Consider the following 27,450-nt stretch of genomic DNA (forward strand, 5'->3'; position numbering starts at 1 on the left):
AGTACCACTTGCTGAGCTAGAATACCAAGCTGGGAAGACCAGTGGTGCGACCTACTATGGAACTGGGTCTTCTGTAGCTTAAAAATGCCACCCAATGCTGACCATCTGTTGCTACGGTTCTAGAAAAATGCGAAAGAGAGAAGAGTGATTTCTGCCTTCTTCAATGAAGCAAATTCTCTTCCAAAATGGATTTTAAGGATTAGCTACCTGGAGTATTCCATCCAAAATGTTTTCTTTTTCACAAAAGCTCTCACCAATATCTCTGTGAAATTATTATCCCCATTTTACAGATAAAGGAAATAAACAGCTAAAAGGTTAAATGACATGCCAACCGTCACTTTCACTGGCAGGAGACCCAGAACTCTCCGTCCAGCCTAACACTCTACCTGCAAGATTATGCTGCTTCCCTTAGTCTTCTCTCTTAAAAACAAAAATTTCCCTGGGAACCTTACTATGAAATCAAACTAGGAAGCTGATTCTCCAATTACTGGAAAGATACTGGTTCAACATAACTAGATGCTTCTCTCTAAAAGCATTATTTCATATTATGCAGAATTTGAGTGAGGCTAACAGAGAGTACTTTCTGTCTCATCTTTCCCTCCTACCAACTTGAGAAAGGTATCTGCCCTGTACTTCCTTATTTGGAGATGGAAATGGACTAAGCCTTCAGGCATCCTGCCTGCCCTTGCTGCCTACGGCCTTATCACTGGCTGCAAAAATAGCTTCAGTATAATCTCCAAAGATGGATGCTCTGACCCCACAACCTTGGGGCTCCCCACCACTCGTACTCTTAGTTTCTCACGAACCCTGCAGAGTATAGCTAACGCCTCTGCCATTTCCCTGTCAATCGGCCAAAGCATCCCTGTCTTGACTAGGATTAACATTCTTAACCATGCTCCCCACCATTTTTCCTAGACATAGCTAATGGTAGAAAGTTATACATTTCAGTCTTCTACTAAAAATAAATATTGGTAAAAAACAAATTTTAGCACCTGTGTGCATCGGTTCGATTCCCTAGTTTAGCAGACTTTCTCCCAATCCTTCACACTTGTTGGGCCAGAGTGGTTTGGAAGCAGACATACCTGGGTTTTAATCCCAGCCCTGCTACTTACTAGTGGTATGATCTTGAACAAATACCTTCCCTTTGCTGAACCTCTGTTTCCTTTTCTATAAAATGTGAACAGTAATACTATTTGCCTCACGAGGTTTTTATGAGAATTAAATGAGATACCATGTATGAAGTGCCTGGCATAACATCTGACGTACCCTGGAGGCACCACACACCTATGTTCCCTGCTCTACCTTCCCTGGATTTCAAAATATAAACTTTATTCACAGTAGAGCACTTAAGTCCATTTTGGCATACATTCTCCTCTGTAACCTCAGCATTATTTTTTTAGGCTTTTCTAGTCAACTTAGGGAAGAAGAGGGAATGAAAAAGGCATTACAACACAAACATACTTTCTCCCTTGATTTCACTAGAGAAAAATCTGGAAAATACATATATACACAAAGAAAATAAAAATCACTGAAAATCCCTCTGTCATTATTAATACTCTCACCTACAGCTCTCAGTCTTTTTCTACAGACAGACATTTGTTTATTAAATATATCTTAAATTGTGGTTATATTGTACCTAGTAAGAATTAACATTTAATGAGCCTTTACCATGTGCCAGGGACTACATTTTACATTACTATTATTATTATTTTTTGCTCAGGGATACAGAGAGATTATGGGCAATTTTATTTTCTTTCCTTTTTGTGTTATAATTTCCAAATCTTCTCTAATAAAATCAGGAAAAATGAAAAGTCTGATTTAAAATGTCCATTTATGAACAAGATGAGACATCCATTTCTCCAATACCCATCAACCAGTCATAAAGCATGAAATCAATAACACTGCCCACGATTCTGAAAGCCATACATACTATCCTTATCTTTTTAGTTACTGTGGAATCTTATTTATATTTGTTTGTTTATTTATTTATTTATGGCTGTGCTGGGTCTTCGTTGCTGCGCGGGCCTTCTCTAGTTGCGGTGATTGGGGGCTACTCTTCGTTGTGGTGCGCGGGCTTCTCACTGCAGTGCCTTTTCACGGGCTCTAGGCGCACGGGCTTCAGTAGTTGTGGCTCACAAGCTCTAGAGCGCAGGCTCAGTAGTTGTGGCGAATGGGCCTAGCTGCTCCATGGCACGTGGGATCTTCCCGGACCAGGGCTTGAACCCGTGTCCCCTGCACTGGCAGGCATATTCTGAACTGCTGCGCCACCAGGGAAGCCCCAGTTACTGTGCAATCTTGAAAGGACTAGAGCTACTAGTACTAACTGGTTCTCGTACCAATAATACCCTATACAAAAAAGCCTTCACTGCTTTTTTTGACTATTCCATTCACACAATTCTTGGAAATTTCACCTTTCCTAGTAAAAAGCATTTATTATCTAAATTAAGCCTTTAAAAAAAGAATCACGAATTGTTTTGGTATCACTTTAGGAATCTGAAGGTGAAGGTTTGTAAGACCATTTAGCAAGTAGCTACTCTTCTTTCCCAGATGTAGAACACCTTGGAAGTGCAGAAAGATCAATTCAGAGCAAAATAAACATCCTGATTAATTTCCAAAGCAGGAACTAAGTGTGAAAAAATTTCCAAAATAGTCACATAAGTTTCAACACATAGACCTAAAAAGGAAATAAACATCAGCTCCACCTTAGGCTATCCAATTTGCAGTACAGCAGGGAGATTTAATAAAAATGTTACAGACCTAACAAGGCAAATGTGGGGCTGAGTAAGACAGAAATTACAATATATATTTTAAAAAATTTGAACAGAAATCAGTTAAAAATTAGCATAACAACGTAGGTATTCTAAATTGACTGGAAACATCTTGTTTTCTTAAGTATTAGCAACATCCTCTAAAAGCTTCTCTATGTCATTAATTTGCTTAGGAAATGCTTCTTTTAAGATAATGGAAGGTCAGACTTCAGCCTAACTCCTTTAAACTCAAATTTCAAATTAGTGGAATCTGAATTAATGGGATTTTATGGTATTGCAGATCTTAACTATGGAGACTCCACTGTGCCCAGGAGTGAAACTCTTCAGGCCTTTGCACACAACAGAAAGGACAGGTTTCTTTGCGAGGCAGATGTGTAGTGCAGACAATGACTAAAATCACTTGTAAGGTTAATTCCCTAGGAGGAGAGATTAGGGAGGAACATGCTGGTTCTGACCCCCAAGAATGCAACAGAGAGGACTTCCGTGATCCTCAGCAAGATGACTTACATGTCTGTGAAAAGAGCTGGAGAGTCAGGCCGGTGGGACTGCACATCCTGCATAGCATTCCATTCATTGACTGAGGATTGATCTGAGTTGATATGGCTCTCGTAATAACTCACCCAGGTGAGAAACAGGCTGCCAGGGTAGTAGTTATGCATTCTGGCGACTTCACAAGCCTTGTGTAGACTCTGTAATGCAGACCTGAAAGATATGCTGGGAAGTGAGCACTGGAGAACTGTGGGGATACCAAAAGGCCAATAATCCATGTGCTCCCCAAACTCTTCCAATTTTTAAATCCTATAGAGTTGGGCCTCTGGAGAATCTATTCCTTGGAATTCAAGAATCTCTGATTCTGATCATACTACACTATCTCTTCATAGCAATCAACTAGACATTTCTTGCTGAAAGATATGATGCATTATTAAGGCAGGGGGTAGAGGGGAGCAGGAGAACTGACAAGCTACCAGTGAAAAATAGGTCTGAGTACCTATGGAGCTCACAGTCCTGTAGTTGGAACCACGCTGTGGCTACTGCCACTAGAGAAGTAAAGATCTACTTCATTTACTACACAAACATTTGTTTCTCTTGGCACAGAGTCACGTTAGAACATGTATTCCCTATGACTCTTAGAGGTTCCACAAAGATCACATAGACAGATGTTCCTAAGCCTTGAGGACAAGTCCTTTAATGCCCAGGATGTACTGATCTAATGACATCTGTCATTCTTGCTACCTTAGTCTCCTAGTCTTTTTAAACCATTTATTCATACACTTGAGCTACTTTCTAAGAACAGCTCTGGTTATACTGAGACTAATTAAATCTCTGACTCTGAACTCAGGAACTCAAGAAGGGTAAACAAAACTGAAAACTAACTTTTTGGTTATATACTTGGGAAAACTAAAGCCAGAAATGCTAGGAAGAGTTATACAAGAGCAGGCATCTTTCTATGTTTTTGTTTACTGATTTGTCTCAAGTGCCTAAAAGAATGCCTTCTTTTTTTTAAAAAAAAAAAAAAGAAGAATGCCTTCTAGTTCAAAGTTGGAGCACAGTTAAAATTTGTTGAATGAAATGTCTTATTAGCTATAAACTAATGTCTCTCTCCTACGGGAAAAGGATAGTATGCGAGTACTCTGTGGCCAATCTATACCCATCTTTTTCTTAAAAATGCCTTTTTGTTGTTTTTTTTCTTTCATAACAAATGTGATCATGCTCATTTTAGAAAATTTAGGGACCTCAGGTAAACGGCAGAAATATCCTTAATCTGACTGCCCAGAAATAACCACTGTTGGTCTCTGCAGAGATCAGCTGATCATGTTCTGCACACCATTTAACTTGTTCTTTTACTATACACCTTGCTGTCAACATCTTTCCAGGTCAATAAATATTCTTCAACTAGATAATTTTTAATGGTTGCATAATATTTAGAAACATGGATGTACCATAATTTAACTGATTCCTATTATTTTAGCCATTTAAATTGCTTTCCTTTTTATTTTTTTTTTGCGGTATGTAGGCCTCTCACTGTTGTGGCCTCTCCCGTTGCGGAGCACAGGCTCCGGACGCACAGGCTCAGCGGCCATGGCTCACGGGCCCAGCCGCTCCGCGGCATGCGGGATCTTCCCGGACCGGGGCACAAACCCGAGTCCCCTGCATCGGCAGGCGGACTCTCAACCACTGCGCCACCAGGGAAGCCCCCTAAATTGCTTTCCATTTTTTGCTACTATTAGAACACTGACAAACATTCTTATAGTTAAAAATTTGCACACACCCTTATTACCTTAGGATAAATTCTTAGAAGCACAATTACTATGTCAAAGGGCATACAAAATGATACAGCAAGCTGGCAAATCATTCTCCAGAAAGGTTGTTCCAGTTTATTTTCCCACAAGTAAGTCTATGACAATGTTGTTCCTTAAGTCCTTGTCAACCCCATAAAATGTAAATTAAAAAATAAAATCATGACCAATTTCATGAGAAAAACATGCCAGTCCATTTTTAGTAGGGAAACAGATTTTCCCGTAAGAACAAAGTTGCAGAATCTTTTAAAATGCCTCCTTTTACTTAACGTAAGCCAAATTCTCAGAATTCTCAGCAAATTTCAGTTTCTTATACAGATTCAAAGGTAAAAGCCAGCTTAGTGCAATGTACAGGATATTCAATGCATGTTTTCTTCATCCAGGAAACACATGCTTCAAAAGCATATGCCACAAGTGTCTGGTGCAAATGTCCTAAACACACTCAAGGCATAACCAGCTCATACATCAGCTGCAGAGGCTGCAGTAACTACTTTCCTGTGAAGGAAACACCTGGTCTAAATGCTGCTTTGATCCATACATCATCTTTTTCTTTTCTTTTTTTTTTTTCTTTTGTGACTTTCAGTTCACTACTCCTCATGTGGTACACCAAAAAAAGTTTATTCTGCAATAAGCCAGCAGACCTAGGACTAGTCAGTCTACTTTAGAACATCAAAGCTTGAATTACTTGAATCCTTAAGAATTAAGACTGCTTTGTACTCCTCCCCAAAATATAACTGAAAACACTGCATTTATGGGACTTAGGACTTACGGGTTTTACCTGGTATAGGTCAGTTGCTTTTAATGGACCCTTAGTCAAAAGAGGTCGTAAGTTTTCTATGAGAAATTTATCTGTGAAATACGCCCTAAATCTAAAAATTGGTCTAAACACATAACCTGAAACTCTGTCCTACCTCAATTACTGCATGAAATAAGATTTAATTGTTCAGCTGACTCTCTTTTAGGACCGCACCCACTTCAAGCCTATCAATCCTGTTATTCAGGGGTAAGTTATCTCCCTGGAGTCTTTTTCAGGCTCCTTTATTTCTTGTTTGGCTTGCATTCTGCCCATTCTACTCCTCACGGGGACTTCCACTATAAAACAGGCAACTGAATGAGGAACTGAAATTCAAATCGCTGACTGGGGGATGACTCTGAATCTTAGAGTCACATCATTCCCTGTTTATACTGGATCATTTTTCTAGATAATCTAGAACAAGAGAATAAGAATCTATTCTGTCTAAACGTAAGAGATACTCTTAGGCCAGTTATATAACCTCTCCAAACTCTGGTTTTTCTCACCCATAATAAGGAGCTAATAATACTATTTTGGGGAGTTGGTGTGATGATTAGATGTATTCCATGTAAAGCACTAGGCTCAATGCCTGACATATATAGTAAGTAACCCAAAAGTGTCAGTACACCAGCTGATGGTTATTAACAACTACAGTGTTTTTTCTAGGCTTTATTTGCATTATGTAAATAGTCTCACAAACAGTTGCCAGCAATTAAATGGAAACTTATCGATGTATAATATAACTCCATCAATGCTATCCCTGATTACCTGAAGAAAGGGGAAGTTAATGCATAGTTGTGAATGTTCTAGACTCGGCTCTAGACTGCTACTAACTTAGTCAATGTGTCCCTATAAAACTCAGTTCCAACTGGCTATCTGATCCATTGTCTTCCAGAGTCTAAGAGCACCTCTGAGTTTCACTTGTTCACCAACGCTGAAGGCCTTCCATTGTGATAATCTGAAAACTGAACTTCTAGGTCATCTTTAACTATGATGGCCACACAGACAGATCACACAAAATCCTATACACACAAACAGATCATACAGCATTTTCATAAAGAACTGTGCCATTTCAAATACTACTTCTCACAAAATATTGTTCCAATAACATTTAAAAAACTTTCATAGAGATATTAAAAGTCCTCTTACCACATTGCCTGCACAGACACAGGTTTGAATATGTGAACTCTGTTATCTGTTGATACGCTGAACCCACTAAGGAAAACAGAATGAGACAAAAATCCATAAATGAGAGTAGGTTATTTCAGTTGTGAGTTTTCAAGGCTGTTTCCCAGGCTAGCAATTGCTGGCGCAGTAGAAGGTATCATCAGGCACTTTGTGTACAAGTTAACTGGAGTATGGGACTTGACTGAAAAGCTTCAACGAATTGTCTGATTTTATCTACCAAGCAAAATGAATGGACTCCCACATTGGAGTCAGGGAATTGCATACTGTTTCCCAGCTGTAGCTATGGACAAACTGTTCTGCTGTATGTTTCTATTTGGAAGTCTTGTGGGTTCTTAGCAAACCTGACCCTGGTTTTATAAACTGGAGCAAACATCTTGGTCTCTTGGGGACACATTCTAAAAACACCAGTAGGTGGGGGTGGGGGGGTCACTGGAAAGAACTGGCACAGGAATGGGTTATACTGTAGGCTGACAGCTGGCAGAGGCAGCAAGAGATTATGTGAAACAGAACGTATCATCCTCTGGGAGAGCACTGAAACAGTCCCACGTGCTCAGACTAAAGAGCGAGCCAACAAACTAGCTCTTCTTTGTGTGGATTCTTACCATAGTCGGTCTAGAGGAGTAGAAGCGAGAGGCTCTGGCAAGCTGTATTTTTACTCTACTTTACAAAACAGGAGTTTAAAAGGACTCACTGAGCTGCTGACATGACAGTTCAGCTGGGCATAATGGGCCTCCCATTCAGCTGAATGAATGGGCACTAAGATGGAACCCCACCCCTTGGCTTTCTGTAGGAGAATAAAAAGGGAAAGCTCTTACCCATCACCATCCAAATGAATTAGGGTGTCACTCCAGAGAGGCAGGACTAAACCCATGGTACAAGTGCTACTGCAAGACAAGAAATAGTCCATAAATTACTTCCTGTTACTCTAGGAAGCAGCTGTTTATTAACTCTTTCACTACAAAGGATAAGTCCCTAAGCTCGAAATTCTGACATAAGTGCAGAAATTTCTATCATATTACCAGTAACCCAACATATGTGTCCACAAGCTGTTTTTAAACAGGTGTTAGTTAGGTCTCTAGGTATTAAACATAGAGAACTTATTGACTGAGCTTCCTTTACTGCTGTCTTGCAAATGGCCACTGTCTAAAAAGTCCAAGTGATCGCTGACTTGCAACTGGCAGGTCTCAGCCCAAGTTCACAGCACCCAATTCAACTCAGAATTATTTCCAATGCCAAGAACTATTGCTAGTTACTGAAGACCTCTGAATATGTGATTTGCTCAATTCTAATCCTGAGGTTTACATAGATTTATTAAATACCAGAACGTACTCAATAGTCTAAAAGGGAAAAGTAATTGTTAATGGTTTGTAATCAAGTTAGAGAGACAAAACAGGCACATTACAACTTAAAAAAATAAAACAGTGCTTGGTGGCTGTGCACTGAAACAGCATTGCTGAAATGCAGAGTGAAGAGGAATGTCAACCACCAGAAAAAGAGTAGCTCTAGTATGGTATGTTAAAATATTAATTTAAATCATACCCTATCCCAGGGAGGAAACTAGCTTTAAGTTAATGGAACAGGTTAGGATGGGAAGCCATGGACTCCCAATTGTGTCTCTATCACACCACTTCTCTGGACAACTATAATCTACCCTAGAACTCTGCCACTTTCTCTCCTTAAGGCTGCCATACACCATTTTCCCCTCCATCCAGTCTCCCAAAGGCTCCTACACCCTCTCCCTTCCAATATATCTTAGAAAAGCAGCATGGTATGGTAGAAAGAACACCAGATGTAGGAGGTGGAACAGCGAAGTACGGTTAAGAGCACAGGCTCTGGAGTCAGAGGGGCTTTGGAATCTGGATTCTGGCATTAACTGTATAATTTTAGGCAAATTATTTAATTGCGTTGTGCTCCAGTTTCCTCATCTGTAAAACTGGGATAAAACCACCTCCTTTATTGGGCTGTTTTGAAGGTTAAATTAGATAACACATCAAAAACAAATGTGTACAACAGTGCCTAAAACACAATAACAACTACCACGTATTGAGCAGTTATACTATGTCAAAAGATCTGGATTCGATCTCCTTCAGTATTTCAATTCCTTTTGACAAGTTATTTAACCTCTCACAGCCTTAATTTCTTCATCTTAAAATATAGGTAATGAAACCTAAGCCTCACAGGATTATCATAAAAATTTAAAATATTTAAAGTGAAACAATACATATGAAAGTATTGTCATGTAAAACAAATGTTGAATATGAATCTGTGGTGGGTGCTCTAACACAATGGAAAGTGATTTTGGCAGGGCAGGGTGGGGGACATTATGAAAAGTGCATTAAAAACAACATGGGGGAGCTTCCCTGGTGGCGCAGTGGTTGGGAGTCTGCCTGCCGATGCAGGGGACACGGGTTCGTGCCCCGGTCCGGGAAGATCCCACATGCCGCGGAGCGGCTGGGCCCGTGAGCCATGGCCGCTGAGCCTGCGCGTCCAGAGCCTGTGCTCCGCAACGGGAGAGGCCACAACAGTGAGAGGCCCGCGTATCGCAAAAAAAAAAATAAAAAATAAAAAAATAAAAACAACATGGGGAATACTGAACTCCCACTGCTGCTGGAGTCACTGCAGGGCTAACAAAGGCCACTCCCTAGTTGGGCTGTATCTAAGGCTCTGCACTGCACTTGCTGCCCTGTGTTACTCACAACTTCACTAGTGATTCCAGAGTTCAGGAGATTCAAATCAAGATTGCAACAGCTTAGGCACATTGTAACCTTGGGCCTGGACTCCTGAACAGCTATCAAGCCAGGCCCTGGAGGGAGGAAGACTGCTCCACCACTGCTTCTGTTGACTAGATGAGGTGAGTACAAGGAAAACCTGTTTTGAAAATGGCTTCCCAAGGTTGAGCGAGTTATTTTTAGAGTAGTTTTTTTTTTCTTTAAGTGAATGCTTAGCTAGGTCCTAGCAGCAAGTATAATTTGGGTATAAACATGAAGGATTTATAGCTTAGTGACAAATCTAGAAATTAAGTAACTACAGAAGATACCAAAGGTCCAAAAGAGTGTGATCTATGAGCTTGTGACCAGACACCAGTTAAACTTTAGACAAGTGACAATGATATGCAGGAACCAAACATCACATTTTCTGCTTGTATTCAGGTCAGAATGCTTTTTTACATTAAGAAGTAGCTTTTTCACATGACAGGAAAGAGAGGCCTGAATTAGGCACACCTAGTATTTTTATCTAGTTTATCTTGAGTCCCATGAAAGTTTCTCCATTAAAGTATAGTTACTTATTTTAATAGATACTCATTCCATTAAAAAATTATTTATTGAGTGCCGCTATGTACCAGACATTTCAAGGTGTTGGGGGTATGAAGAAAAATTATAAAATAATACCATAAAACTTTATTACTTTATAACTTGAAATATATACCAAATGCAATTTGGAAACCAAGGTTATACTTTTTATTTAAAAATTTATTACTTAAAATATAACACAATACTCAAAGAACTTATAAATAGGCTAAATAAATTGGCTGTCATATATCTTGAGAATTACTTGGGATGAGCATGTCATAAACAATATGGGTTCCACTTTGGTTTAATACTGTTTTGAAACATTAACTTTTTATATTCTCAGATACAAAATGATACAGATTCCTTCAAACAGCAACTGAGATAGAAATGATACTAGATTACTTGAGCAACAGTATTATGAAGTGGGCAGCAATTTTCTTACTGTCCAAGCTCATTCAAACAGAGGATGTAGGGGAATTCATAATACCAAATTTACCAAATAGAATGAAAACTAGTTTCTATAGCTTTTCTTATCACATTTTGTCTTCCATAAACGAAAATTGTCTTTTGTTAGTCAGATACGATTCAGGCAGGACTATTACCAAGACAGATGCAGTTTACCGGGGATACTGGGCACCCACATTAATAAGCATTCTTTATGACTTCTGGGAACGTTTAGGACAAAGTGAAAGAGAGATAAGATTAGACATCTGATTTCCCAGACTCTGGGTCAGGAGAATCTGAAGTTGTCGCCTTCTCTCTCTAGGGCAAGACTCAAATGACATTTCCATGCAGCTCCAGTTCCTGTTTTATGGGATTTCCAAAGGAGGAGTCAGGGAGAACCAAACAAAGGAAATGAGATGGAGAGCAGCCCTGTCCACCTGATCTTTCTGCAATGATGGAAATGTTCTATAAGTGTACTGTCCGACAGGGAAGCCACAAGCCACATGTAGCTAGAGTACTTGAAATGTGGCTAGCTGTGGCTGAGGAACTGAAATTTTAATTTTATTTAATTTTAATTTATTTAAATAGTTACAATGTGATTAGTGGCTATTGTACTGGACAGTACAGATCTAGAGACATAAAAACCCAAATCAGAGGTCTTAAAGTACTAATGAATGTAGGCAAGGTAGGTATTCTTACAGGATAAATGCTTATTGAAAGATCTGTGTTGCTTAAGTAACACCAGAGGTTAAAACCATGCAGGAGAAAAAGCTTCCTAAATGTGGTTTACAAGCCTGTGTAATTTCAGAGCGTACAATTAAAGGCTGTAAGTGGTATACAAGGTAACAACTCTGGCCTTGTGATCCTGGTGAACCCACATATCATTTTCAGGTTGACTGCTATGTACAAGCTCAGGTAAACACTAGTTTGGGAATCTTTCTGGTGACAATGTGATTTTTTTTTTTCCTTCCAACATCAGGACAATGAGAATCACTCTTAGTCTCCTCTTCTCTTTGCCACTAAATTCTCCCAGGCCTGGGTCACACCCCTAGCTACTCCACAATCGCATTCTAGTCCTGAACCAGGAAGTCAATGCTTTGAGATATCTGGCAGGATTTCCTGAGGCTTATTATCTACAGTGCAAAGATCTGCTTAGCAGCCACATTCCACAGTCTTCCCAAGGTTTCTCCAAAAAAAAAATGGGAAAATAAAATGGAAAGCAACAAACCTTGGAGGCACAAAAAAGCCAGGTGATACATGGTATCACCTTAGGTATCATCTTAGGATGTATAGTGCTGCTAAAGCCAAAGGTAAATGATTATAAAAGGTTCTGTTTTGAGTTTAAACAATCATCCCCCCTGCCTTTCTTTAACTCAGAAGAAGAAAAAAGGAAGTGTAACATTTGACAACAGCAAGGTGCAAGGCCATGGATATAAGAGACTGGAATTAAAGTGGGCTCTCTTTGAACCCAGAACCCACTGGTACACTATCACAAAGGGTGTGTGCCCCAGAACCACCAAATGAATCGTTACTGCTTAAAATAAAGAGGACTGCAAAGAAAAGCCAGTTTTTTCCCCCCCTTGGAGATAGAAATTTAAATCATTTGCTTTATATCATTACCATCTAAAGATGAGAGGAAGAAGGTAAGGAATAGTGGTAAATTAGGAACACACAACCAAAGACATTCACTAAACATTTTTGTCTCTCAAGATTGTGTGACTAAGATACTTTTGATGTTCTCTAGTTTTACACACTGAACTTTTAGAGTAGAACTGCATAAGGTGTTTTTGTCATAACTCAAAAGGTACCTGGAGTGGGTTGTTTAAAAAGAGGTTTTCTCATTCTCCCCTCTGTGGTACCATACCTGTCATTAGAGGAGAAATCCATTCCTAGGACGATGCTTTCTTCAGTGTCTTGTCTACCGTTAGTTGAAACCACTACCATATAGCGTGTTCGATTCTGGTAAGTACTTTCTAGTCTTACAGCCTGGAGGTTAATAGACAATAAAGAAATTAAGAAATTTAGAAGATCAATTTTAGATCATTCAACCCTTTTTACATCACCATTTTAAAGCATACTCAAGGAGATAGCAGAGCCAGTAATTAGGAGACCTAAATTCAAATCCCAGTTCATGGATTAACTATGAAAACTTCAGTAAGTTAACTGGAGGGAAATATAATAATACCTATTCCATTGGGTTGTAAGAATCATATGAAATAATGCATGTAAAGTACAGTGCTTGGCATATACTAAATGCTCAATAAATGTTTGCCATTAGGATAATTTATAACAATAACGATTACCAGGGCATGTTCTAATGATCTAAGAGTGGAATGTGAGGTATATGAATGTGAGCACCTGACTCACAGATCCATGTCCCGCAAACAATTATAATAGGAAGCAAAGTTTAATATCTAAGAGAAATATGCTCTATTGCATTCTTACAGATTATACACTACAAGATTTTCTTTAGTTTCAAATATCAGAAGTTTATATTATTTTTATCAAAATTATGGTATTTTAAAAGGTCCTTCAGAAAATTCAAATATGCACATGGTCTCAGATGATATTAAGGATTTACTGTAAGTGTGATAATGGCATTGTGGTTATGCCTTTTTCTTAAATATCTGGAGTGAGATGACCTGAGGCCCAAGTTTTACTTTAAAATCTTCCAACAATGGGAAGCAACAAGATATTCTTCAGTAGGTAAATGGATAAACTGTGGTACATCCAGATAATGGACTAAAAAGAAATGAGCTATCAAGCCATGCAAAGACATGGAGGAATCTTACAGGCATATTACTAAGTGAAAGAAGCCAATGTGAAGAGGCTAGATAGATAGTATGATTCCAACTCTATGACATTCTGGAAAAGGCAAAACTATAGAGTCAGTAAAAAGATCAGTAGTTGCCAGGGGTAAAGGGAGCACTAAGGATTTTTAGGGCAGTGAAATTACTCTGTATGATACTCAAGTGGTAGATACGTGTCATTACACATTTGTCAAAACCCATAAAATGTATAGCACCCAAGAGTGAACCCTAATGTAACTATGGACTTTGAGTAATAATGATGTGTCAACGTAGGTCCATCAGTTGTGACAAATGTTCAGCTCTTGTGGGAGATCGTGATAATGGGGGAGGCTATGCTTGAGTGGGAATAGAGGGTACGTGGCAAGTCTCTGTACCTTCTGCTCAATTTTACTGTGAACATAAAACTGTTCTAAAAAATGCAGTCTATTAAAAAAATGTGCTAAGAGGGTAGATCTTCTATTAAGTTCACCACCGTCGTCATCATCCTAAGGAGGAGGAGGAGGAGGGAGGCAGGGCTGGAGGGAACTTCTGAGGTGATGAATATGTCTATGATATAGACTGTGGTAATGGTTTCACAGGTACATACTTATCTCCAAACTCATCAAGTTGTATATATAAATATGTACTTTTTGTATGTCAATCGTACCTCAAAATAAAGTGGTTTTTAAAAAGTTCCCGCAAAGAAAGAATAAAAGGGGGAGATAAATGAAAGAAATCTGGCAAAATGTTGATGGTTATTAAAGTTGGGTAACAGGTTCATGCAGACATATTTTCTACTTTATATGTTTGGGAATTTTCTTAATAAGAAGGCTCAAAAAGATACTTTATAAACCTTAAAAATAAAGTAAAATGGCTACTAGTCAACATTCATTCAATTATTTACTCTGTATCTACAGTGTATATCATCAGGGCAGCCATGAGGATTCAATGGTGGAAGAGAGAGATATGGTTCCTGCCCTCACAGACTGTACAGTCTAGACTACTCTTCTTTTTATCTGTTAATAAAAAGCCAGAAAGATGTGCACTGGAGGCAATATCCTCTGTATAACATACTCTCCCACCCCCACTCCTTATCTCAGAAGAGAAATGGTTTCAATCCTATCACCTGGCTCAAGAAATCTGTCACAAATTTGTTAGAAATTTCTATCTGGAATTCTTTCAGCGTTACTCTTCTTGGAGTCTCCTCCTTCATTCTGTCACTATTCCAAAAGTGGCCCGCAAAGAAAAAAAAGAGACATCACATGACCCACTTAAAAAGGCAGAGGTGAGTCAGTCTCTCCTGGCTATCTTTTCACCTCTATTCTGATACTCCTAGGAAAAGCTACTTGTAAGCACAATCACCTGAAGTAACTACATTAAGCTTGTCTCTAATAAAGAGCTGATACAACAAGAATGTAATTCCCACCATACTAACTCCATGTACCAGGTAGAGAGCTGTACTGCTGACTTTTATGTTCCATGAAATAATAGAACATTTCAAACCAAATTCACTTGTGAGAAGCTAAGAGGAACTACTAGTTAAACTGATGAAGGTCTAGCCCTATTTGGCTGGGACCAAGTGAGCATTATACACATAGAGCTATGAGTAGCAGTAAATGCACATGAGGAGGACTGAAAGGCAGCACAGACTCTATGATTCTAGAAACATTCCACAAAATATTAAACTAACCAAAAACCTGGTGCAGGTAAACTAGAATTTCTTATAAACAAGATCTCAGATATTATTACATATCTAAACCTGGGCTTGCTTTGGCAAGCTCTGATCTAACTGTTCAGTTTCCTGAATATGTATGTTACAGGTCTTTTATCCTGTCAAAGCTCTGAGAATTTCTGGAAAGGCTCACATGCAAATGACATGGAAACAACTAAACTATGCTTCTGATCATTTATCTATAACTTCTACACCAACTAGTGGGGACTGATTGGCTAAGCTGAAGCTGATAAAGGTAAAAACAAAAACAAACAAAAGACCTCCATAAATATTACCTATTATGCAAGTTATCAGGCCAAGTTAGCAGGTGGGTAGCAAGTTTCTTTGTGATATTCAAATAAAACATTAGTTGTTTCTCTTTTAAAAGTGAGGTGTGTATCTGTTTATCTATGTGTCTATTTAAAATATAAAGAGCATTTCAAATGTTTGGCCCTCCCTTGCTTAATCTAATCAGAACAGAAGATCCTAAACCTAATGGGAAAGGCCCCAGTCATCTCACACTGATTTAGGCTTGAGAAACTGGCACATCACGGATTCATTCCATTTTAAGCTTCTTAGATGGAAGAATAGCACTTAGAGGTCTTGGGATTTGATCATGGACCTCTAGATAGCACCTACAGTTATTACTAAACCTTTACTAAATGGAAGTGGAGCTTTAATCAGTGGGTGAGAAGCCATGACATTAACTTAACACCTACATCCTAATGAGAAGGGCAAGATCAAAAAATTTTTTTTCATTAATTAATTTATTTTTGGCTGCGTTGGGTCTCCGTTGCTGCGTACGGGCTTTCTCTAGTTGCAGTGAGCGGGGGCTACTCTTTGTTGCTGTGCATGGGCTTCTTATTGCAGTGGTTTTTCTTATTGTGGAGCATGGACTCTAGGCACGCGGGCTTCAGTAGTTGTGGCATGTGGGCTCAGTAGTTGTGCCTCACAGGCTCTAGAGCGCAGGCTCAGTAGTTGTGGCGCATGGGCTTAGTTGCTCCACAGCATGTGGGATCTTCCCAGACCAGGACTCGAACCTGTGTCCCCTGCATCGGGAGGAGGATTATTAATCACTGTGCCACCAGGGAAGCCCAAAATCAAATTTTTTTATAAAAAATTTTTTTTTGCAATGCCAGGGGACAGACCTGAGGCTTCGAAATTCCCTTTAAGCTTCAAGATTCTAGATTAAGGAAATAAATAAAAATTTAAGAGCCACAGCATAGAGAAAATACTAATACCCACCCTGGTTTGAGGTCTATTTCACTCCTGTGTTGGGGAGATTAACAAAATCTAATAATCTAATTTGATTCATTAAGTCAATCAGAGAAATATAATTTAAAATGGCAGTTTGCCATTTTAATATTAGAATTGGCAGGAATTCCAATGTTTCCTCAGTTTCCAGAACTCACATGGAATAGATGACAAATAAGGCAACAATTCAGATGCATCTGATTAAAGTTCTCATTGAAAAGGATACTACTGAAGTTTACTCTAATCGCCCAAATAAAATAACACTTTGTTTTTTTTAACGTCTTTATTGGAGTATAATTGCTTTACAATGGTGTGTTAGTTTCTGCTTTATAACAAAGTGAATCAGCTATACATAAACATATATCTCCATATCTCCTCAACATTTTGGACTTAAAAAGATATTTTTCTTACCTATCAATCTATTTATCTATCTATCTATCTATCTATCTATGGTTGGGTCTTCCTTGCTTTCCCTAGTTGTGGAGGGTGGGGGCTACTCTTCGTTGTGGTGCACGGGCTCCTCATTGTGGTGGCTTCTCTTGTTGTGGAGAACGGGCTCAGTAGTTCTGGCTCTTGGGCTCTAGAGTGCAGGCTCAGTAGTTGTGGCACACGGGCTTAGCTGCTCCACGGCATGTGGGATCTTCCCAGACCAGGGCTCAAACCCGTGTTGCCTGAATTGTCAGGTAGATTCTTAACCACTGCGCCACCAGGGAAGTCCCAACGTTTTGGATTTTAAAACGTGGCAGCAATAGCAACTGAGAAAATTATTCCAAAAAAGTCCATTTATTGCTAAATTTGGAATAGTACAAGTTTCAGGAGAACTGGATCCAGCAATCCTAGGTCTGAGAAGTCATCTCATTTTCAAAGCTCATCTTATCAAAGAATGTTAAAAACTTCCCTTGTTTAAATGCTTAATCTGATTATAAGCAGTTCACAAACCGATACAACAACTTCTCTGCTCAGCATCATCCAGCATCAGGAAATACTCCTTAAGTTTACATTGCACCTTTGTCTTTAATCTATTTCCAACAAGAATCTTACATCATGCCCCTACATGCAATGTTTATCCTGAGGGAAGCCACATTATAAAGTCCCAACGTCAGAAGGCAGCTCACGCAATCCATCAAGAAAGAAAGGTTTCAAAAGTATGCAAATATTAAATTCTAGCCAAAAGAACAAAGTTAATACCTAAAATTAAAATAGACTTCAGATGTGACACTAATGAACTAAAGAACACTGTCTTCAAAAGAAACAGAGCTTGAGGGAGTCTCTGGATTTTATTATTTTAAAAAATCTCTATGAAATTCTTTAAAAAAAGACCCTATGGGAGGACTTCCCTGGAGGTCCAGTGGTTAAGACTCTGCCCTTCCAATGCAGAGGGTGCAGGTCGGGGAACTAAGATCCCTCATGCCGTGGGGTGCAGCCAAAAACAAAAAACAAAAAACCCCTGCAAACCCAATGACTTATATCTGTGCAGGCATTAAAAACAGATTTATTTACTGACATGGAAAGATACCCACAGGAAAGTCTGACAAAAGCAGGTTATAAAACAACATTTAGATTTTCACCTGTTTGTTTAAAAAAAAAAAAAGATAAAAAAGGCACTCTCTGACATGACACATACTTTTTTTCTTCTTTCATTTCTGAGCTCAGATCAAGTACAGAAACCTTAATAGTTATAAAGGTCAGTAGTAAAATCTTTTCATCATGGCTCAGAACTGATTAGCCTTTCATACACACACTGCCCCTGCCCCCAACTTCATTCAACCACTGACAAGTCTTCAGTGATCCACTGTCACCTTACAAGTACATAAGCCCTTACTTATGTTTTAAATTACTTTATACTTTTGCTTCTCAGTACTACAGAGATCATGTATTAGGTAGACTGCAAGGTTTTCTGATGCTCAGATTTGGCTATTTTCATCACTGACCCAGTTCAGTAAGAGCAGATCGCAGAGAATCAGACACATACTCTTACACGTACACTTAAGACTAGAAGGATACTCATCCAAACAGTAAGAATGGTTTTCTTGGAGTATAGGACACAAAGTGATTTTTACTTTGCCTTTATGCCTCTCTGTACTGTCTGATTAAAAATAAAAAAAATTAACCCCTTTTTCTTTTTGAAAAAAAAAAAAACAAAACCAAAAAACTCATTTTCTTAAATTCTCCTGCAAATTACTCAAAAACAACTCCTAGTACCTTGTCAGCACCTCACTGCTAGTTAAAAACACTAGCTTAAGTTATTTTAAATGTTAGCAAAGCTCTTAATTTCCCAGTCTATTTTTTTTTTTAATTAAATGGGTCTTTGATAATGTGCAAGAGCACTGTAAAACCACTGCCTTCATATTATCAGCTATGGTCTTCCCAAGTACTAAAGCTAACGCTTAAGATTGTATTTACAATGCAGAGCTTCCCTGGAGGAAAAATTAGTTTAGTCCTATTTTCAATGCTAAAGCAAAATGTGGGATTTAGTGCCTTTATTTGTTGTTGGGTTATTAAAAAAAATAAAAGCAGGAATTTCAGTTAACTATCAAACTTTTAACCTTATGCACAATCCCCAGAATGAGAGTTTCAGCATTTCAAATTTAACTCAAAACAAAAGGCTTTGCTTTGAGTCTACAAATGCTCCTTTCAGTTAGAAAAGTGCTAATTTGTCCAAAGTCACACAATGTATTCACTCATTTTCTTGAAGATGACTCACTCAATAATCTGAAACATAATGACTATGTGTTTGTAACAATTCAAAACAACTGCTGTAAAATGGCTTGTCACTTGAGCTCTGAATTTATTTAAAGGCGTCAGTTACATTTTTTGAATTTATATTTTATAAATGTAAAGCAGCTGAAGCTGCATACTTCAGCAGGAAGGAAAAAATTTAATTGCCAATTCTGCCTTAGTAACTGCTCCCTTATGCTTTCCCAAGTCTCTTGTGGTTGAAATTATTTTAACATTCAGAGGTGCAACCCAAATTCTGGAATTTTATTAATGAGAAAGAGATAAAGTGAGTAATAGACCTCAGCTTTTAGCTCTAGCCACAAATTTCTATCTCTATTTCTAATATATGCAAGTGACCATTATTATGGGTTTTAGAGGGGTTGTTCTCAAAGTGTGACTCCTGGACCAGTGCCATCAGCATGACTTGAAAACTTGTTAAAAATGTAAATTATCATTGCCTCCCGCTCCCCAAATCAAACTCTCAGGTGGAGTCCAGCAAATGTCAGTTTAACAAAGCTCTGGAGGTGATTCTGATGTACTCTAAAGTCTGAGCATCACTGCTTTAAAATACTAATGCTGGAAGAATTGGACCCCACTTTTTTCACTTAAAAAGAAGTGTTTAAGATAGAAGTATATCAAGAAATATAGACAAGATTTATGTAAGTATAATGCTACATTAGGATTAGGATATAAAATAATTTTGGAGGGATTTCTTATTTCAATTCCTTTAAATTTCAAAGTGAGTTTCTCAACAAAAATTAGTGGCCATGTCAAGAAGGCTATAGAGGCAGCATTCAGGAGAAAAAATGACAGAATCTAAACACAGAATGATCAGTGTAATTACCATAGAGTTCAGAGGGCTGATCATCAACTTTCCAATCATTCATGTATTCTACTCATTATCTCTCTTCCCAGACACAAAGCAGAGATCAGCTATTTGGATTTCCACAGATACATTAAGTTCAATTTCCAAGTTATCACCTTAGCCCAGAAGGGCTTGTCACCACGCACCTGGATTATTGCAATAACTACCCAGCAGGCTTCCTGATTTAAGTTGGCTGCCTCCTCCCCTCTACTCTGTATTAGCTTTTGAGGAATATTTCTTAAATACTGTAGCTGTCAAGTGCTCATGGAACATTCTCCAGGATAGATCATATCTTGAGTAAAAATCAAGCCCTGGTAAATTTAAGAAAATTGAAATCGTATCAAGTATCTTTTCCAACCACAACACTATGAGACTAGATATCAATTACAGGAAAAAATCTGTAAAAAATACAAACACATGGAGGCTAAACAATACACTACTAAGTAACCAAGAGATCACTGAAGAAATAAAAGAGGAAATCAAAAAATACCTAGAAACAAATGACAATGAAAACACACGACCCAAAACCTATGGGATGCAGCAAAAACAGTTCTAAGAGGGAAGTTTATAGCAATACAATCCTACCTCAAGAAACATGAAACATCTCAAATAAACAACCTAACCTTACGCCTAAAGCAATTAGAGATAGAAGAACAAAAAAACCCCCAAAGTTAGCAGAAGGAAAGAAATCATAAAGATCAGATCAGAAATAAATGAAAAGGAAATGAAGGAAACGATAGCCAAGATCAATAAAATTAAAACCTGGTTCTTTGAGAAGATAAACAAAATGGATAAACCATTAGCCAGATTCATCAAGAAAAAAAGGGAGAAGACTCAAATCAATAGAATTAGAAATGAAAAAGGAGAAGTAACAAATGACACTGCAGAAATACAAAGGATCATGAGAGATTACTACAAGCAACTATATGCCAATAAAATGGACAACCTGGAAGAAATGGACAAATTCTTAGAAAAGCACAACCTTCCAAAACTGAACCAGGAAGAAACAGAAAATATAAACAAACCAACCATAAGCACTGAACTTGAGACTGTGATAAAAAACTTCTAACAAACAAAAGCCCAGGACCAGATGGCTTCACAGGCGAATTCTACCAAACATTTAGAGAAGAGTTAACACCTATCCTTCTCAAACTCTTCCAAAATATAGCAGAGGGAGGAACACTCCTAAACTCATTCTACAAGGCAACCATCACCCTAATACCAAAACCAGACAAAGATGTCACAAAAAAAGAAAACTACAAGCCAACATCACTGATGAACATAGACGCAAAAATCCTCAACAAAATACTAGCAAACAGAATCCAACTGCATATTAAAAGGATCATACACCATGATCAAGTGGGGTTTATCCCAGGAATGCAAGGATTCTTCAATGTAGGCAAATTGATCAATGTGATACACCATATTAACAAATTGAAGGAGAAAAACCATATGGTCATCTCAATAGATGCAGAAAAAGCTTTTGACAAAATTCAACACCCATTTATGATAAAAACTCTCCAGAAAGTAGGCATAGAGGGAGCTTACCTCAACATAATAAAGGCCACATATGACAAACCCACAGCCAACATTGTTCTCAGTGGTGAAAAACTGAAACCATTTCCACTAAGATCAGGAACAAGACAAGGTTGTCCACTCGCACCACTATTATGCAACATAGTTTTGGAATTTTTAGCCACAGCAATCAGAGAAGAAAAAGACATAAAAGGAATCCAAACTGGAAAAGAAGAAGTAAAACTGTCACTGTTTGCAGATGACATGATACTACACATACAGAATCCTAAAGATGCTACCAGAAAACTACTAGAGCTAATCAGTGAATTTGGTAAAGTGGCAGGATACAAAATTAATGCACAGAAATCTCTTGCATTCCTATTCACTAAAGATAAAAAATCTGAAAGAGAAATTAAGGAAACACTCCCATTTACCACTGCAACAAAAAGAATAAAATACCTAGGAATAAACCTACCTAAAGAGACAAAAGACCTGTATGCAGAAAACTATAAGACACTGATGAAAGAAATTAAAGATGATACTAACAGATGGAGAGATATACCATGTTTTTGGATTGGAAGAATCAATATTGTGAAAATGACTACACTACCCAAAGCAATCTACAGATTCAATGAAATCCCTATCAAATTACCACTGGCATTTTTCACAGAACTAGAACAAAAAATTTTACAATTTGTATGGAAACACAAAAGACCCTGAATAGCCAAAGCAATCTTGAGAAAGAAAAATGGAGCTGGAGGAATCAGGCTCCCTGACTTCAGACTATACTACAAAGCTACAGTAATCATGACAGTACGGTACTGGCACAAACACAGAAATATAGATCAGTGGAACTGGGTAGAAAGCCCAGAGATAACCCACGCACATATGGTCACCTTATCTTTGATAAAGGAGGCAAGAGTATACAACGGAGAAAAGACAGCCTCTTCAATAAGTGGTGCTGGGAAAACTGGACAGCTACATGTAAAAGAATGAAATTAGAACACTCCCTAACACTGTACACAAAAATAAACTCAAAATGGATTACAGACCTAAACGTAAGGCCAGACACTATAAAGCTCTTAGAGGAAAACACAGGCAGAACACGCTGTGACATAAATCACAGCAAGATCCTTTTTGACCTGCCTCCTAGAGAAATGGAAAGAAAAACAAAATTAAACAAATGGGACCTAATGAAAGGTAAAAGCTTTTGCACAGCAAAGGAAACCATCAACAAGACGAAAAGACAACCCTCAGAATGGGAGAAAGTATTTGCAAACGAAGCAACTGACAAAGGATTAATCCAAAATATGCAAGCAGCTCACGTAGCTCAATATCAAAAAAACAAACCACCCAATCCAAAAATGGGCAGAAGACCTAAATAGACATTTCTCCAAAGAACATATACAGATTGCCAACAAACACATGAAAGGATGCTCAACATCACTGATCATTAGAGAAATGCAAATCAAAACTACAATGAGGTATCACCTCACACCAGTCAGAATGGCCATCATCAAAAAATCTACAAACAATAAATGCTAGAGAGGGTGTGGAGAAAAGGGAACCCTCTGGCACTGTTGGTGGGAATGTAAACTGATACAGCCACTATGGAGAACTGTATGGAGGTTCCTTAAAAAACTAAAAATAGAACTACCATATGACCCAGCAATCCCACTACTGGGCAAATACCCTGAGAAAATCATAATTCAAAGAGAGTCATATACCACAATGTTCATTGCAGCTCTATTTACAATAGCCAGGACACGAAAGCAACCTAAGTGTCCACTGACAGATGAATGGCTAAAGAAAATGTGGCACATATGTACAATGGAATATGAGCCATAAAAAGAAACGAAACTGAGTTATTTGTAGTGAGGTGGATGGACCTAGACTCTGTCATACAGAGTGAAGTAAGTCAGAAAGAGAAAAACAAATACCATATGCTAACACATATATATGGAATCTAAAAAAAAAAAAAAAAAGGTTCTGAAGAACCTAGGGGCAAGACAGGAATAAAGAGCAGACGTAGAGAATGGACTTGAGGACACGGGGAGGGGGAAGGGTAAGCTGGGACGAAGTGAGAGAGTGGCAATGGACATATATACACTACCAAATGTAAAACAGATAGCTAGTGGAAAGCGGCAACATAGCACAGGGAGATCAGCTCAGGGCTTTGTGACCACCTAGAGGGGTGGGATAGGGAGGGTGGGAGGAGGATAGGGAGACACAAGAGGGAGGAGATATGGGGATATATGTATATATATAGCTGATTCACTTCATCACACAGCAGAAACTAACACACCATTGTAAAGCAATTATACTCCAATACAGATGTTTAAAAAAAAAAATACTGTAGCTGTCCCATGTAACTTCTTGGCTCAAAAACCTGTAATGCTTCACTACAGATTACTGAAAAGGTAGAGGTACTAAAGGTATTAAATATTAGGGGGTCAGATAGGGAATGTAAATGAGTGGAGTAGTCCACGTGAAGATTAAATGGGTAGAAATACTTTTCACTTTCCACAAAGAATCATACTCATCCCATTTTTACTTTCCTACTTTTATTAGATGTTTTACTACAAGGCAACAGTGAAGGAATGATGACAAATGGTGACACTTGACTTTAGTGTGCAGGAGACAACAGAATATGTACAAATTACAGTAAATTAAGAACCCAGGCCATACTGATGCCCTCCCCCTACCAAGTCTAGCCAAGTTTTGCCATGTAAGAATAAGGTCCCAGTGTTGTCAGAATTCTTGATTTTTCAAGAAAAGCCCCAAGTCTGGATTTCTATGTGAAATCATCCAGCTTTAAAATTCTGGCTCAGATTTAAAACAACGACAACAACAGCAACAAAAAACACTGTGTGGTCCAAACAAAACATATCTCTGGCCTGTGGACTGCCAGATTGAGACCTCTAGTTTGGAGCATTAAGTCCCTATTTGCCTGCCTTGTCTTTTGGTATTTTAACTTCCCTGTATTAACAACAGTCTCCATACGTAGGCAGCATTTTATACTCTGATATGCTTTAGGGTCCGTTTGATTCTCTCAACTGTGAGAGGTAGAAAAGAGATAAGGAAGCAGGCACAGACAGACCAAGTGATTTGTCCAACATCATATGGTTGTCACTAAGCCCAGGTCTCCTGACTCTGAGACCAGCATAAACCTTTGGCCACTTAACTCTCTCCCTGTCCCTCTTATGTGTGCTTTTGCTTCAGTCATGCCCTCATCTAGAATGACTGTCTTCTTTCCTTCTGCCAATCTCATCATCTTTCAAGACCCAGCTTAAGCTCTACTGTCTATATAAAACCTTCCTCAACTAGGTTAAGTGGCCCAGTTTCTTTTTTCTGAATTTTAATTGGTGTTATGGTCAATAACTTACAAACTGGTGCTCATCAAGTCTTGAACCAAATTATTTCACATCATTTCAGATTAACTCATATCCCCAGTTACATTCTAAGCTCTTTGATGATGGGGACATGTCATTCTTCTTTTCTATTCCACACAGTTTTTATGCTGGGACATAAAAATGACTGTTTAATGTTTGCTATCTTAGACAGTCTTTTGAGGAAGAAAGTTATAATAATACCTCTAACTTACCAGCCTGATGTTGTCTTCTGGGCGGAGTAATATGAACATTGCTTGGAGATGCTGTTGGAGGTCACCTGGTGAAATTTACAAAACAAAGGATAATTATTCTCCATTGTAATGTTAACAGAGAGGATTCCTTCTACCCTAATAACTTGTGTAAAAGAAAGTTCTGGTTCACTGAGGGACTCTAATTAGACACAGAAATTGAGCGAGTGTCTTCATATGAATGGTAGACTGGATCTCTATACATTCACTTTTAAGTCTACACTACGTTAAAATTTGCTTCGTGTTTGTCCTATGGAAGCTGCACTTGAAACCAGTCAGTTTTGTACCATGATTGATGTTGATAAGAGCGATGGTGAAATGTGTTGGGCAGAGAAAGCACTGGCTGTGCTTTCAGGCCCACTGAAGGTGGAATCAAGGGAATCTTGAAATTGGGATGTATGGTATACAGTGTTAGAATGATCTCTAACTTTTAAAAAGCTAACCATTTTGCCATTCCTATCTCTGTAATTGTGATATTCAGGTGCACTTAATCTAAGAAGAATTTTAGATTCCCCCCTAGAATAATGTCAACAGTTAAAAATGATTTCCACATCAGTAGCTGATATTAAATCCAGCAGATCTCAAGGGATATATATTCTAGTGAACATATTATTAGGTGCTTTAAAATGGCCAATCAGGGACTTCCCTGGTGGCGCAGTGGTTAATAATCTGCCTGCCGGGCTTCCCTGGTGGCGCAGTGGTTGAGAATCTGCCTGCTAATGCAGGGGACACGGGTTCGAGCCCTGGTCTGGGAAGATCCCACATGCCGTGGAGCAACTGGGCCCGTGAGCCACAACTACTGAGACTGCGCGTCTGGAGCCTGTGCTCTGCAACAAGAGAGGCCCCGACAGTGAGAGGCCCGCGCACTGCGATGAAGAGTGGCCTCCGCTTGCCACAACTAGAGAAAGCCCTCGCACAGAAATGAAGACCCAACACAGCCGAAAATAAAAAAAAAAAAAAAAAAAAAAGAATCTGCCTGCCAATGCAGGGGACACAGGGTCGAGCCCTGGTCTGGGAAGATCCCACATGCCACAGAGCAACTAAGCCCATGTGCCACAACTACTGAAGCCTGGACACATAGAGCCCGTGCTCCACAACAAGAGAAGCCACTGCAATGAGAAGCCCTTGAACCGCAACGAAGAGTAGCACCTGCTCGCTGCCAACTAGAGAAAGCCCATGCGCAGCAACAAGGACCCAACGCAGCCAAAACTAAAATAAATAAATAAATAAATAAATAATAGCCAATCATTATTTCAATCCTCACTTGCTTTTATACATCCTATAAAACTAAGTTGAAATTTCTTTGTATTAAACTATTATAGATTTCCTCAATTTCCCTGTTCTGTACTAGAAAATCGGAAGCTTTGGCTAGTAGGAGATAATTAGATAATGTGCTATCATAAACGATAACAATCAGAGAACAAAAAAACTTCATTCCTGACCAACCCTTTTTCAAGAGTCTAAAGTGACTAATGTGGCTGCATAATCATGGATGCCACCGTAACCTGTTCTCACATTGGTCTTGGAATCTACATACATAATTTTCATCCACGTAACTTCACAGCTGTTAATGATGAGATGAAATGCTGATATGTGCAAGAAGTAGAGAGAGACAGGAAGAAAAAAAAAAGTACGTTGGCAAACAAGTATGTTTGTCCCTTGTGGCTTGTGGGATCTTAGTTCTTCCACCAGGGACTGAACCCAGGGCCCCTGGCAGTGAAAGTGTGGAGTCCTAGCCGCTGGACCACCAGGGAATTCTCCCCTTTCTGTTAAAAATAAAAGAATCAGCGTGGGGAGACAAAGTGTTAGGTATAAACAATGAAGAATGACTACAGTTACAATTGAGGTAAGCAGCTCAGGCTTTTAAAAAATTAAGTTTCCTTTTGTTCTCTCAGGACAAATAACCTAAAGAAAGAATTTTCAGGATGGAGAACTTCTAGAGGAGAAACATTTCTGGGCAAACAGCAGCCCTAAGACTCCGCTCCAAGCACTAGTGGCCCAAATATCTAGCTGGACCTTCTTAGAAGGTCTGACAAAAGTCAGGGAGCCCTACCCCTACAGTAGGGCTTCCTACGCGAGCTAGGTATGTGGAAGTTCAGGTTCGCTAGTGGTGAAAAGTACTGCCATGAGGTATTTCCTCTTGGGAAACTGTCCTTCACAGAGACTAATAGAGGCAAT

General features: G+C 38.8%; 1 protein-coding gene and 2 non-coding genes across 4 annotated transcripts in view; all 3 read right to left on the reverse strand.

Annotated features, from left to right (window-relative positions):
• SSH2 (slingshot protein phosphatase 2) overlaps nucleotides 1-27,450 on the reverse strand; it is a 245,163-nt gene that overhangs the window by 37,830 nt on the left and 179,883 nt on the right. For both annotated transcript variants that reach the window (XM_059997044.1, XM_059997045.1), the window contains 5 exons: nucleotides 25,237-25,301; nucleotides 12,645-12,766; nucleotides 7,862-7,930; nucleotides 7,008-7,073; nucleotides 3,276-3,470 (listed from right to left, as the gene is read on the reverse strand). In XM_059997044.1, coding sequence (XP_059853027.1) covers nucleotides 3,276-3,470; nucleotides 7,008-7,073; nucleotides 7,862-7,930; nucleotides 12,645-12,766; nucleotides 25,237-25,301 — 517 coding nt within the window. The remainder of the gene's footprint in view (nucleotides 1-3,275; nucleotides 3,471-7,007; nucleotides 7,074-7,861; nucleotides 7,931-12,644; nucleotides 12,767-25,236; nucleotides 25,302-27,450) is intronic.
• On the reverse strand, nucleotides 18,179-18,248 carry LOC132415636 (small nucleolar RNA U2-30). Its single transcript, XR_009517356.1, has one exon. It is a non-coding gene; the product is annotated as a small nucleolar RNA U2-30 (small nucleolar RNA).
• LOC132415639 (small nucleolar RNA U2-19) lies at nucleotides 18,387-18,466 on the reverse strand. Its single transcript, XR_009517358.1, has one exon. It is a non-coding gene; the product is annotated as a small nucleolar RNA U2-19 (small nucleolar RNA).

Source organism: Delphinus delphis, chromosome 19 (genome assembly GCF_949987515.2).
Source record: "Delphinus delphis chromosome 19, mDelDel1.2, whole genome shotgun sequence".
In the NCBI taxonomy this organism is placed as follows: domain Eukaryota; kingdom Metazoa; phylum Chordata; class Mammalia; order Artiodactyla; family Delphinidae; genus Delphinus; species Delphinus delphis.